Source organism: Astatotilapia calliptera, chromosome 19 (assembly GCF_964374335.1).
Source record: "Astatotilapia calliptera chromosome 19, fAstCal68.1, whole genome shotgun sequence".
NCBI lineage: Eukaryota > Metazoa > Chordata > Actinopteri > Cichliformes > Cichlidae > Astatotilapia > Astatotilapia calliptera.
Genome location: NC_137440.1, coordinates 30,863,686 through 30,878,293, shown reverse-complemented (window position 1 = coordinate 30,878,293; position 14,608 = coordinate 30,863,686). Strand labels below are relative to the sequence as shown.

The following is a 14,608-nucleotide window of genomic DNA, read 5'->3' as shown; positions in this document are numbered from 1 at the left end:
AAATTAGAAATAATTTTTGGGGGAACGGAGCAGCAGCAGAACACAGATTTAAAGCACTTTAGTAAATATTGTGGGTAACTGTCAGCTTTGCTTTTTTGGAACTCAGGAAAGGAGCAACTGGAAGAGGGAAACATCTTAAAGCAATCACAGAAGAAAAGCATGAATAATAGAAAGATAAATTTCTACATTCATTGGCTGCTCGACACATTATTGGAAAACAGGAGCGTCCTGCTCAATAATTACCTGAAAACATCAATATTGTGATTGTTCTCTGCAGAAAACATGTTGAACTTGCTGAACTAAAGGATGAGGTCTTCTATACGGAGAGTCAAAACTGGACTTTTAGGTTGTTCTACTCCGTATGCCTCAGCAAGCATTGCCCTTTGGATCATGACATGATAATGTGAGCCATCAGAAAAGCTGCAGTTTGTAACTGTTAGCCTCAGTTGTCAGTGTTAGGTAGATAGCTCAGTAGGTAGAGTGGTGGCCCCAAGGTCGGGGGTTCAAATCCACTGAACGGCTACCCTGAGGTACCCCTGAGCAAGGTACCGTGCGTACACACTGCTCCCCGGGCGCCCAGTGGCTGTTTCACTGAGTGAATGGGTTAAATGCAGAGAGGAATTTCCCCACGGGGATCAATAAAGTATACATCATTGAGCCATTTCCAAGGCTATTTACTGACACCAACAAATGCAAATGGTTGGAATTCTTTAGCGGCAGAGTTGACACCGTGGGTGTTTACTGATTCCTAAACCAAACACAAGCTGACAAACAGCCACTGCTGGGATGTTGAAATGGACGATAACACAGTGTATATGTTCAGGGACAACCATGTTTGTTTTACATACAGATGGACGGGAAAAGCAGGCAAAGCAGCAATCTGATGCTCACAAGTACTCAGAGAGCCATCCATGCCACGATCACAGCCTACCACATTAACTCAGAACCCCAAGACCAATTAAAACAGGAGCCCCAGGTGCTTATTGACTGCTGAACTCTGACCCCAGACAAACCCTAACTGTGGTCTTGACCTGTTTCCCAGACATGGGAAGTGGGGGGCAAAAAAGTCAGTCTCCCAAGCAAGGACTTTAATTAAGTGTGTTCTCCAGGTACATCATCGGTTACCACAGTATAATCTGAACATTTGAAGATTTTGAAAGTACTTCTTTGCAAACTCGAGTTTCCCCACTGGGGGGCTAACCAGGTTGCTGCTGGAGGTCTTCTATGTCATTTTGTGTTGTTACCTGCAAATGACAACAGCAGTCCTTCTTCTGCTCTAGAAATGTGCTGTGAGCTAGATGGCCACTATAAGCAGCCCTTCTAGGCGGTGGAGAAATGATTCATATGTAGCTATCACGAGTAACATTCAAGATAGTGGATTTGGTGTCTATCAATGACTAGAACAGGCATGTATTTAGTTCTTTTAAGCATGTAGACATGGTCAAAACAACCTGCTTAAGTTTAAATTGAGAATCACAATGTGGAGGAAACTTGATTTAAGTGACTTTGAATGTGGTTGTTGATGCCAGACAGGCTTGTCTGGTCTTCAGTATTGCAGAAACTGCAGATCTACTGGAATTTTCCCACAAAACCATCTCTAGGGTTAAAAGAGAATGATCAGAAAAAGCGAAAGCATCAAGGGAGCAGCAGTTCTCCAGGAGAAAATGTCTTGTTAGATAATGGCCACACTGCTATGAGCTGATAAGAAGGCAACAGTAACTCAAAGATACACTTGGTACAACCAAGGTATGCAGAAGACCATCTCTGATCACACAAAATGTTAAACCTTGAAGCAGATGGGCTTAGTCTAATGCCTCTTGATTTCAGCTGAGACGTTCAGATGGTAGGGTCAGAAGTTGGAGTAAACACCATGAAAACATGGATCCATCCTGCCTTGTATCAACAGTTCAGGCTGGCGTTTGTGGTGTTATGGTGGATGGATGTTTCCTTGGCACATTTTGGGCCCCTTAGTACCAGTCAAGCATCATTTAAATGCCACAACCTACCTACGTATTGTCCATGACCACAGTGCACCCATGTTTTGATGGCTGCTTTCGGCAAAGCCATCAGAACACATCATGTCAAAAAACTCATACAATTTGAAACTAATTTCTTGAACATAGCAATGAGTTCACTTTATTCGACTAGCTTCCACATTCACCTGACCTCGATCCAACGTGGTGGAACCGTAAATAAATATAATGGAGGAGCAGCAAGTGTGATGCTGTCATGTCAACATGAACTAAAATCTCTGAGAAATCTTTCTAGCACCTTGCTGAATCTATGCCACAAAGGATTAAAGAGGTCCTGAAGGTGAAAGAGGGTCCAACCTGGTACTAGCAAGATATACCCGATGAAGTGGACAGTGAGTTTATTTGATCACAGTGATTTAATTATTTTAATATATCTTTGTTACTGCTAAAATAAACATGCAGTCACTTAAAGCTCATAAAATGTTTAAACCCTTTCCAGCATATTTCATGCAAAGGCTTACCTTGACAGTGTGTGACATTCATTCGTTTAAAACCTTTAGAACATTCCACCTGTCCATTCGCAATCACTGCATATGCTGTAAACAGAAACAAAAACAACAGTTCAGAGAAGCTCAGTGATCTTAAATGATGTGCTATGATTCTTTGGTACAGAGGAGTGCTTTCATCAGAGAGGGAGAAGAGAAGGAGCTCAAGTTTAGGAGAATTTAAGGTCTCAGTAATAGGAAAAACAAGGAACCCACAACTGAGCCTTGAGGGACTCCAGCTAGAGTCAAATGGGCTCCCCATCAACTACATTTATAAGGCAGCTTTGTCATCCAACAAAATGTAATAATGCTCTATGCCATTCATAATTGTGTAAATCCCTAGGCACATCATCATAAATTTGTTGACTAAGCCTTTATGACAGCCCTGACCGTTTTCATCAACCACGGTGCAAATCTAGTTAAACGAGAGACTAAAGCTTTAAATGTGCGCACAAGGAATGACGATTAATGTGCTGCTCACAGGAAAATGATTGGCCAAAATGTCTTAACGCTTGTTTTTTGCCAAAGCAGTACAAATCACGTGGCATGTGTGTGTTTCAGGTGTGCGCTTGAGAGGTGCTGCAGTAAATAACACATTTCTCGGTTACTGCCCCAGTGCGGGCAAACTGTCAGTGTTAGAAGCCTGAAAACATGGTGTCATTACTTATTCGGCACCCAGTCAAGCCCCGGCACGCTCCATTAAATGTACAGGGGGTCAATGTGGCAAAGAGTAAGTCTGTTAGTGTCTAAATGTGTGTGTATCCATATCTGTGTTTTTTAACAGAGATTAGGGGGAACTCTATGAAAGTCTTTCTTAACATAGACAGTGATTATTGGTACCAGATCTTTCCATGACTCAGATGACTCAGATTCTCTATGACTGTTGAAAAGATAATATCTAACTTCTGATTTTGAAAGAAAAAAACATGTATTTTTGGCTGTAGAGGACTGTAAAGAATAACAATATGCTTGTTAGCAAGACAGAAGAGTCTTTAGCTATTATAGACTGTACAGTGTGACACACATCAGACAGCTCAGAGAAATGATTACAACACCCTGTGCTATATACACTATATGAGGTGCAATCAAAACTTCTCTCTCCGCCCATAAAAAGCAAAAACTATTTAAATCTGGTCACTGTCTGATTCAAAGTCATCTCCTTGTGTACCTCTGGAGCACTTCCATTACTTCTAAGCCTGAAAATGGGGCATCAGGTGCAGAGCATGACCACCAGTATGCTCATTACTCTCTCAGACTGGTAAGGCTGAATTTGTGTAATAGCCTTAAGCATCTGAGGGAGGATATTAAGTGCAAGTGATCATGCACCAGCATACAGCACATGAAAAGTCAGGAGTTTTAACCATGCCAACACAACTGCCACTCAGCGCCCACACAACCAAACAGATTTGGCTAAAGACTCGCCCTCTTCAAACATGAAGGTTTTTTGCTCAAGAAAGGAATGACAGCAATGACAATCTTTTGATTCACACTATGGGCGTAAAAAATAACATTATACCACAGCAATGCATTGCTTTGAATCTGCTGCCACAGTGATGAAGGGTCTAGAAAAGACGTGACGCACGCAAGGACGTAAAACACCACTGCTTTGCCAGCAGAGGTATTTGGGAAAGGGAGAGAAGTCAGTTCGGTTCAGCCCAAGAAAACCAATGTGTTGTTGACTGAAAGAGTGCTCTAGTAAGATGTAAATGATGCCTGACAGGGTAAGAAGAACCAGAAAAGAACCTATCTCTATAATCCATCAGTTCTTTCTGTCTGTACATGCCACCAGTGTTAAATACATGCTTCGGGTATTGATTCAGCTGCTCCCTTATTTACTATATAGTGTACAAGAGTCAAAATGCCAAGACAGCAATCCATCAAACCAAAACCCAGCAATCAGTCATGAGTTTGTGCCATTTTCCCAGGAGTGACTGGAATGTGTGGCACTTCTGGGAATGAAGTCCTGGAAGCTGAGTTGTGCTTTGGTCCCGCTGTGACCCAGTCGACCAGGCAGGGTCAATGTACCTGAGGGTTGACAGAGCAGAAGTGGGTCAGCATGAAGCGGGCAACTCGAAAAGGGGGGAACTGTGTCAAAGCAACGCCCCTATTCCTGCCTGCCCACCTCCTCATCTTCCTCCAGACCCTCCTAATCCCCCTCCGAAGTTTCTGAGTAATGAGATGTTGTGGTAGGAGCGACGGGCACGTCCTCCCGCAGTGATGGGATCAAGGAAAGTCTGGCCTGAGTGACAGCAGGGCGCACATGCCAAGGGAAGCACAGTGGGGGAGGTCCGGGAGTCTCAATAAAGCTTATTAGCAGGGAGAAGAAGACTCCCTGCAGAGATGAACAGCTTTAAGATGAATTTGAGAGACAGGTAATATGTTGTGCTTGTGCATCTTTAAAGCCTAATTATTTGAGTAACAGTGGTGAAAAACTGAAATATTTGCACATATACAGGCACATATACAGGCATGCTAACAGTAAAGTACTGCTAGCACAGACTCTGTTTTGGTGTCATTATGGTTTTAGGGGGTTTTCCGTGTATCTGAGTTTTGGATTCTCGATTGATGTCATTTTTATTCTAGTAACGGTGAGTTTATCATTATAATTCTACTTCCAGTTCACCTTTCTTATGTTTATCTAGTTGTGGTGCGTCTTTGGGTAACTATTTTCGTGGTGCAGGGGTGTCAAACATAAGGTCCAAGGGCTAGAACTGGCTCAGTGGATGGCTTTGAAAAATTGTGAAGGAGGCCATTTGGACTTTTAAATGTATTTTAACAAGTTCTACAGATTTTCCTGCTGATAAAGACCTCACCCATGGCTATTCACACTACACCAAAATAATTACATTAAATTAAATGTTGATTAAAGAATTAAATTTCCTGTTTTTTCACTACTAACTAAAGAAATTTCTGTTCTTACAATGGGACCACACCCCCAAAAAGGACGTTTTCTGTGAATTAACAGACATTTCTGCTTTATAATTACAGGACAGTATAGGCAATGAGCTACCAGAACTTTTTTCTGTAAATTTTACACATTTATTTCTTAGACGTGAAGCCCAAACAGTTGTGCTGACAAATGTCTTTGATTTGCTACAGCTGAATTCTTTGAAAAAACTGAGACATGCTGTTGAAATTGTACTTATGTTTCTAATAATAAGATATCTCAGGGATTAAATTCATGGTTAAACCCTTTTTCACTGACAGTGATGCCAAACATTTTACTCAATTGTAAACTGAGCTGTATGTGGCCCATGATGTAAAACGAGTTCAACATCCCCGTTCTAGTGTTTTGATTTTATTTTTCAATTGACCTTTAGTTCCTTACTTTGAAGGGTTCTCTTTCCTGTCTTGTGTGAGTTTTACTTCCTCCTTTGTGACTGACTTCACCTGTCATTGATTGTTCTCACCTGTCTGCCTGCTCCCAGCTGTGTCTCATCATGTAATCACTGCTCTGTGTATTTAGAGTCCTCCTTCCTCTGTGTCTTTGTTAGATTATCTGTTATTTGCACTCATGTGCCTACCAGGTCTCCAAGTTTTTGCCTTGACTTTTTTTAAAATTCCTGTTTGTTTCCTTAGATGTCAGTTTAGTTTGCTGAGTAAAGGTCGGTTTTCTCCTCTTTTGGGTTTCTAGGTTCTTCTGCCAGTTTTTTGAAGTGTCATTTATTAATTAATAAAGCTTTAGATTCTGTATCCTGCACTTAAATCAATTCCTCACTACAAGCTAACAGGCAGATAGTACTTAGAGTTTCCTTAAGCATATCCTGGACCTAAAAATGCTTGAACTTTAAGATAAGTTCAGTAAAAGTTTTATTGGTCCACAGGGTTGAGCTGTTTGTGGCTAGTTAAAAAAAAATTGCATAAAAGCGCTCTGCCTGCCAAAGTTCACAATGACTTTCCTAATTACTGGTTGAAACTGTATCTGCGAATCAGAACCTTGTCTTCTAACCTCAAGAAAAGATAATCAGCCCCAAAACTAAAAATGGGTGACAACTTGGCCATGTAATTTTCATTAATATCCAAAAAGTAAAGCATGATTGTGTCCTGATTTAATGGCGTGCCAGTTCCCATGCTTGTTTCTACAATGATTTGTGTAGAAAATATAGAGCTCCACAGCCAGTGGCTTGCAAGAGTGAGCTCAAGCTGCGCATCATTAGTGTCGCCCTTGGTTACAAAGACTGTAAACTCAGACGTGTCTGTATCCACAGAGGGAACAGACAAAACCTTTCAATTGTTGTCTATCCATTTAGCCCTGTTCAACAAAAGACTTCGTCACGCCTCACTAATTTATTGTCCATCTCCATTCAGTTGTGTTGTGCATTCCACTGGAGGCTGTTCAATAATATTTGCTCAAATTCCCTGACCTGAAAGTGTAATTCAGATTCCTTGAAACTTCTTGATAGCTGGTGTTATCCCAACTTAAATCTGAATAAATCCCTTAAGTAAAATTTGTTTAGTGAAAAGCACTGCTGGGATTTCAAATGAAAGGACAGCTTATGCAAAATAAGAGAGCTGGCTAAGAAAAAAAAGAGACAGGAAGCTGAGAAGGGAGAAAGCTTAGAGTCAGATGGGTTTCTCAGCCATACAGAAATCTTTAATTGCAGATTTTTGGTGCGATCACAATGTAGACCACCCGGCCTGCAGGCAGTTCTTCTAAGACGATTGAGTAGTCTGGTCCATCAATCACAGGGCTCAGAGCCCTTCACCAGCTTCTCCAGGGACTTGCCTCAGTGTTGGGCTTCTTCTCTTAACCAACTGGAAAACCTGAGAACTTGTGGGACAAGAGGGAGGAGGGATGGATGCCATCCACAGGATGCAAACGGTAGACAGTCTTCCTTTCTCTTCCATCGGGGTATACTCTAAGAAAAGACCCAAGAGCAAAGCCAAGACCTCATGATCCTTTCCATAAAATTACTTTCTGACATTCCGCCACAGGACGAACTAAAAGAAGGAGCAAACTGAGCTCTTTAATCATCACAGAGTTTCAGGTCTTTTGAATCGCAATGATGGCAGAGCCATCTCTTCTTGGCCTCTGAGCCAATACTTGATTGGAGCAAACAGCTTAAAGACAAGTCATTTTCTCTCAAAACAGAATGTTTCCTTGGCAAAAGCCATACTTGCCAATCTGGCACAGTCCATATCACACGGCCTGTAAATACGTCCCTGCAAGTGAAGCTAAAGCTAATCAGCAAAGATACGTGCGGTTAGCATGAGCGTCACACTGCGAATGCATACCATGTAAAAGCTGCAACATACTGCATTTGCTCAATCAACAGCAGTCTCATCTGTATAGTATTGCTTTCACACAACGATCCCATGGGACATATGATGCAATGACAAAAACAGCTTTGATGAGGAGTTTATTTCATTTTTCTGCCACATTAAATCTTTTACTGAAAACATACTTTTCATTGTCTCTATTCACGAAAGTATGCATGTCATGTCAGTGTTTGTAGTTTGACAATTTTGCTTAATAATGTCCTTTTCCAAGATGCTGATGGCAGTGTAACCCGCATGAAACACATTTAAAACAGAACCACATTCCTCCATGATATCTGTGGACTATTTACCACCTGGGCTTCTTCCAAAATAAGGCATGCCACGGTACATTCCCAATAAAAAAAACATGCTTAACGTAGCTTGTATCGAATTAAGAAGCATCGCAAATTTCAAATCCATGCGCCTCCAACTGGGATTTATTTCTCGTAGTGGTTAGGTCGGCTCAGCGCTGATTAGCTACACTGCTGCCCAGCTAATAGATTCCATAATTTGAGTTGTTAAGGGATAACGCTAAGTCAACATCAATGAATCAAATGCTGTCAAAGAGATGCGACATCTCTATCTGATCACCACGAGAAGCTGTTGTGAAGTTGTTCCAGTGCATCTGTTCTGTTGCTGCTTGTTTCTAAGGCAAAGTAATCGCATCTCTGGTTTTTGTTGGTCATTAACAAGTGTTCTTGTTTGATCAGCGCTAATAAAAAGCAAGAAGCACAGGCTTTAGCTGGTCAGTTTAAATGTCTCAGGAATAGATGGAAGATTTAGGAAGGGATGAGTTCATGTGGGAAGATCTGGAAGTTGTGGAGCTCTCCGAGTGCCCCCCGACCCCCACCGCCCCTCCTTCGCCTCATCTGACTTTACTGATCTAAACCTCATGAAGAATAGCTTCCTCATTACAGAGAGAAAACAGAGAGGAGTGGGGAGCAAAAAGAGGCAGATGACTTACACAGACAGAGGTCGAATTGAGGGTGGGGCAAAACAGTGTGAGGGCAGTGACAACACGGTGACCTCGGTGACCCAGGAAGGTAGGGTTAGAGAGAGGAAACCAAGGCTCCCGTGGGTGTGGTGGTTACTTAAAGTCCCTGGGGACCTCTGATCCGACTCCTTGGGAAGCCTCCCAAGGCTTCAGCCTGGCTCATGGAGAGAGTCACTGAGAGGAAAGCTGCCCATCAGTGACAGATGGGGAGACAAATGGCTTGTGAAATTCCATGAGCAGTGAAACACAGTGAGGAAAAGGCTGCCAGCTATAGAGTGTGATGCCAACACGACAGTATAGGTCAGACTTGGGCCATAGCAATTTGCCTTCAGATAACTGGGAACCTCTGATTCATTTTCTGATTGAAATGTATCCTTAACCCAGAGATTTGCACAAACAGCCCTATCACTTGCTTTTCAAGGATAAAATTCCTCTCAGCTTATAACGGATCCAGTTTCTCTTAATGGGACTCATGTAACCAAATCACCTCCTGTCCAACTCACCTATTCTCTTTCTCACTTGACTTAACAAGTCACTGGTTAGTTCTCAAACTTGAGGACCTCTGCATTGCTGAAAGAAATTGCAGTGATGGAATGAAATGGTTTAAAATCCAAGAAAAGCACAGGGTTTGCTTTGTTACTCCACTTCATCATCCGAACTAAAGAAATGGAGCTGACTTCAGCCTGGTCGATCTGGAACTCATTACAGGCCAGGAATCCTCAGCATGTGACTTTTAAAGGCACTAACTGCTAAGACCTCATCTCCCACTGAGATGGGACACACTGGCATTTATGCCTCTGCAATGTCAGACCTTCTTAATATAATGAACACACAAACACATGCACAAACAGTAAAACAAGCCCACAAAATATCCCTAAGTGATACAGTGTTCTTGGTGCATAATAATATATCATATCCAGCTGTGTAACACAACTAACTGTACATTTACGGACTTGAGACACAGCCAGACTGTAACAGTAGCAATGCATTCTGGATCTATATGACTGTATCGAGTGAGTGCGATGCAGATATACTGACAGTGATGTGCAGGCAGGCAGCAAAGACTTAGCAGTCCTGTCTGCAACAGCACCCCATTAAACTGTGGTCATTCTGGCATCTTCTACCAATATCATAAAAAATGAAGTAGCAAGCCTTGCTCTTAGTCAACAGCATGTTTAGCAATAAACTGACCAATGGTAGTAATGCACGCCTAGAAACAAACTGGGCTTTCATGACATCATTATCACGTACTCAACAGGACACACGGGAGAGTCCTATTAAGCTACACGACCTCTCTCCTCACTGCGAGCCGACGGCTGACTCAGTCGCTATAAAATAAAGAGAGACACATCTTTCTTCAGGAGCTCCACATCATTCCTGTCAAACGCATGAGAAAGCACACACCTAGACGAGTAAGCAGGGAATGTAGCTTAGAGATAAAGCCCAAGTCTTTACCCTGAGAACAATAGCACTCTTGGAGGAATTCAAAGTATTTCTCGTATTAAAACTCACCCAAAGACTTCTGGGAGAGAGTATATGACTTCATTTTTTACTTAACTTTTCCCTCTTTCTTTCTTTCTTTCTTTGCCATTGTGTGACCCTGGCCTACGATATGCTGCCCCCCAAAAGGAGCCACAAAAATGAGCAAATTGGGTATTCACTCTGTTTTCTCCCCCAACTTCAAAGGAGGGAGCAGGGGAAAACATCTGGGAGCCAAAAGAGATCATGCCGTGGACTTAGAAAGAATTGGAATCTGGCATGCCTGAGGAGACAGTGCGTGGGAGGCAAGAGAATAGATCGACATCTATTATCAAGGCGGGAGACAGAGAGAGAGAGAGATGATGTCTGCTTCTGATCAACGTCTGGTCAGATATTAAAGAGGGTACAGTCAATCTAACAGTAAAACTAGCAAATCTGCGGGGTATGACCATAATATGATTGAGATACGCGGGAAATAACTGAATCTCCCATGTGGCACTGTACGCTGTGGGAGTGCCAAAACCAGTGCATGGACCACATCGTGCTCTCCGAGTAGTAAAAAGAGCTGTCAGAGCCCCCATCTACAGTGGACAGTGTCACCACCAAGCCTTCCTGCCAACATACAACCACCCTGTTGCTGTTTCACTTACCTACCGCATCTCTGGTTGGGAACCAGTTGCTCATTTCCTCATTCATTCAAGGCCACATTGGCTTGCTTTGCCCGCAGGGTGGGTGGCACGCCTGCCAGGCTCTCATCTTCATGCTAAATGTGTTTTCATTTGCTTCCCGGTTTTGGTTTTATGGAAGTGAAAACAGCTTCATTTTAACAACTGGGAGCATGGGCGAGTCACGCAGCCGCTTTCAAAGGTTTTTAGAAATCTAACAAAGGCCGCTATGTTCTAGTCATCACCGCTCATTAGCATTGTTTAGGCCTGTAAAACATGCTCTGATAAAACTCCACCAACCATAAACAATGGCTGCTAAGGCATTAATTTTTAGACACCTTAATATGAAGCAATCAGAGTGGGAAAACTCTACCTTTTGAGTTGATGTGTGGCACAGAGCAAGATTACCAAAGGACAAACATCAACAGCAAAACAGAATTAAACCAGATTAGTTTAATTCTGTATGAAAAAAGTGACATAACTCTGGTGGATTAGTCAGAACAGCTTACCTGGTTTGGTCGGACACTTTTGGCACTTGTTTAGGCCCCAAGAGGCGCCAATACTTCCACAGCAATCATCCTGTTTGGTTAGCCCTGGAAGAGGCTTGCCGCACTACAACAAGACACATCTGTGTTAAATCTATGAAACAAGTTAGGAGAATGAGTGTTACATGTTTGGGTAGGCACGCTTGTTTGTGTGCAAGCGCGTGTGCGCGCTGGCAAGGGTGCAAATGTTTTTGTGTCAGGGTGTGCGTGTGTACCTTTCTGCAAGGACAGAGAGAACCAGACACATCGGAGACTGTTTAGTTAGAGGTGGACATAAACACACCGAGTCCTAAGAACAGCTAAGAAACTCCTGGTGTGCTGCATTAAGGGCTCTTGGTTAAATGTCCTATCAAACCCTACTTGTCGGATTTTGTCTGATAGAAATTAAACTTAAGAGATGATATTTTTTCCTCCAGATTGAATCTATTATGGTTAAATAATATGGAAATTTGCAGGGTGAATCTGCTCTTTTGCTGAAGTTTAGTTCTTCTTTGACATAGTGACTAAGTGGTTTAATTTAAATTGCCTTACTTAACCAGAGAGGAAATAATGGAAACAGCACTTGAGCACAAACAAACTCAAGAACTAATTCTGGCAAAAACAACTCGTTGTGTTGTTGCAACTGAAATACTAATAAGACCCAACAATAGCCAAGCTAACAGATGCTGTATGAGGTCTGAGATTAGCCGAGCTCACGCACTGCCACTTAAAGTCCTTTCCTTTTCCCAAGTGCTTTAGGATACATTAAAGCAAAGCACAGTAAATCTACAAAATGTGCCACACTCTGAGCACACAGGCGATGAAAATCTCACCGTTTGGGCCACATGGGGAGGTTTCAAGCCTCACCTTCACCTCTTCTGAATGCATCCTAACTCATAACATGCTTTTGTTGAGGAAGCGGTGGAACATGAGATGGCCAGTGTGGCCAAGCCTCATAAATCCCGGACTTTACACATAAATCATTTTCACAAACTTCCTGTTTGAAGCAACAGCTAGCAGAGAAGGTTAAGGGATGTGACTATATAATGGCAGCTGTGGCTAAAACACTGCGTTCCAGTCGTTTCAACACCTAGACCACAATACTTTATGTGTATTGATATAAGTTGAGAGCAGTGTACACGGTACCTGTCCATCGACCGTCTCCTGAAAGCATCTTCCAACATTTCCGTTCTGACGGACGTGGGTTGTGGCGTGGCCGTGGCCATTCCCGTTAGCGTGTGGGTGTCTGCTGCTGTGCTCGCTGGCGTGTTCGTGTCCGTTTCCAGGCTGGGAGCGCTGCTGGACAGAGTGAGCCCCCTCTGTGGTGGCTGGTCTTTGCCCAGGTTGGACTCGAGCTACTTGGTGGATCTGGACATCAGCTTCTGGAGGATGCTGAATGTGGACGTTGACCAAGGATGGGTGGAGAGACACTGGAGAAGAAGAGATCCAAAGCTTACACAGCATAGTAGATAGTTTACAGTGTCAAAATTTGAACCGTTTAAGGGGAAGCATCCTCTGCCAAGGGATAAAATCTGTATATATATACTGCAGTGCATGAGATCTCAGCTAAAGTCTTACACAAACACTTGCTTCATCATCAAGTCATGAGATTTGGTGCATATTGGTAGTTCCTGGCAGTGAAGAGGCCCTTAAGATGCTACAAAACAACAACAACACAGAGCGTTTCGTATTCTCTGGTTTAAATCAAATCGTTTTAAAGACTGAAAACAGTTTTGCTGAAGAGTTGAGAAGATGTTGCAATGTGAGGCTCTGTTGTCCTTCTGACACGGGGTAAGCATCCATCTTCAGGGAGTGCCAGGTTTTTTCCCAGAATCCCGACCCACTCTCATGAATCATAACCTCACACACAGACAGCAGAAGCCAAGGAGAAAATGCAAAACTTAGTCCAGGACAAGAATGGCTCCATTTCATATATAAAGCATACAGGCAGGACAAACAATGTCTTTCCTGTACCATGATAACACACTGACTGGATTTGTCATTAAATGCAATTATTAAGTAATTAATTTTTCAGAAGAGGATGAAATGTGTCTGAGTGTAATTTAAATGAATTTAGACTGACCTTCTGCTTCTACTTAACTGTTCCCTAAAATGAGAAACTAAGAAAGGAGGACACGATAGCTTACACCAGGAGATGAGAGTGAATTTATCTCTTTTATTCACAACAATTCGTATTGCTGCCGTGCTCTGTTTCTAATATCTTCTGTCTGGTGAACGCGGCATTGTGTGAACAATAAGATGACTTGTACTGAGTCATCTATGAGCTGTTCTGCTTAAAATAGAAAGTGACCTCTGCTGTTGGCAAGGAAAGCAATAACACTACACTATAAACAATGTTAAAAATGAAGCTATGCTTTTTTCTTCCTTTTTTTTTTATTAAGGCAACTTCTGTTGCAAAATTCAAGTCAGGTGATTATTTTATGTTGAATGAAACGGATTAATCGCAGGCATTCATGAGATCGTTTGCTTCTGGAAGAAAGGAAGAGCCAGGAAACCCACAATTGTTGTTTATTAACTGTGTTTTGCTTCTTTTTTCGACACTTCTCTGTTGGAGTGTAAGCTTTACTAGAAGAATGGAAACCTTGCAGTTATGAGGCACGAGTACAGCCAGAGTCATCAAGAAATGAACATGTTAGCTAACTGACAGTCAATCTGAGGTCTCTTAAATATGCACAATATCCTAAATGAAAAGTGATGGCCAATGTCACACACACAGTGTCAAGCTAACAGCACTCGTAATGTGAAGACATGCTAATAAAGTTAGAGTGAGTGGGGAGGCGTGCCGGAGCGTGATTACCTGGCTGATTGGACAGTGGGAGAGTGTACATGGAATGGGATGGAGATTTTGGTTTCTGGTGGTTCCTGTGGCTTTGAGGGGTGGGTCGGGCAGGAGGAGGGACTGGCAGGTGACAAAACCGTCCTGTTGAGTTTGACGGACACCAGCACATGTCCCTGCCAATGCACCGGCCTCCATTAAGACAGGGGATCTGACAGAAGACTGCAAAGATGAAGGACAAGAAACGGAGAAAAAAAGGGGTTATGAATGAGAGGAATCTTTAGAATACACAACATACCACATTTAATTGCACAGCATCATCTAACCTTACACACAAGGATCTGGTAATAAGAAACAGAAGGCGTAGTCCTA

The 14,608-nt window shown here is 42.5% G+C and overlaps 1 protein-coding gene across 3 annotated transcripts in view; it reads right to left on the bottom strand.

The window, feature by feature from the left end:
* LOC113011632 (latent-transforming growth factor beta-binding protein 2) overlaps window positions 1–14,608 on the bottom strand; it is an 87,733-nt gene that overhangs the window by 34,040 nt on the left and 39,085 nt on the right. For all 3 annotated transcript variants that reach the window (XM_026151207.2, XM_026151208.2, XM_080294015.1), the window contains exons 6-9: window positions 14,258–14,458; window positions 12,586–12,869; window positions 11,425–11,527; window positions 2,495–2,569 (exon numbers count right to left, since the gene is read on the bottom strand). In XM_026151207.2, coding sequence (XP_026006992.2) covers window positions 2,495–2,569; window positions 11,425–11,527; window positions 12,586–12,869; window positions 14,258–14,458 — 663 coding nt within the window. The remainder of the gene's footprint in view (window positions 1–2,494; window positions 2,570–11,424; window positions 11,528–12,585; window positions 12,870–14,257; window positions 14,459–14,608) is intronic.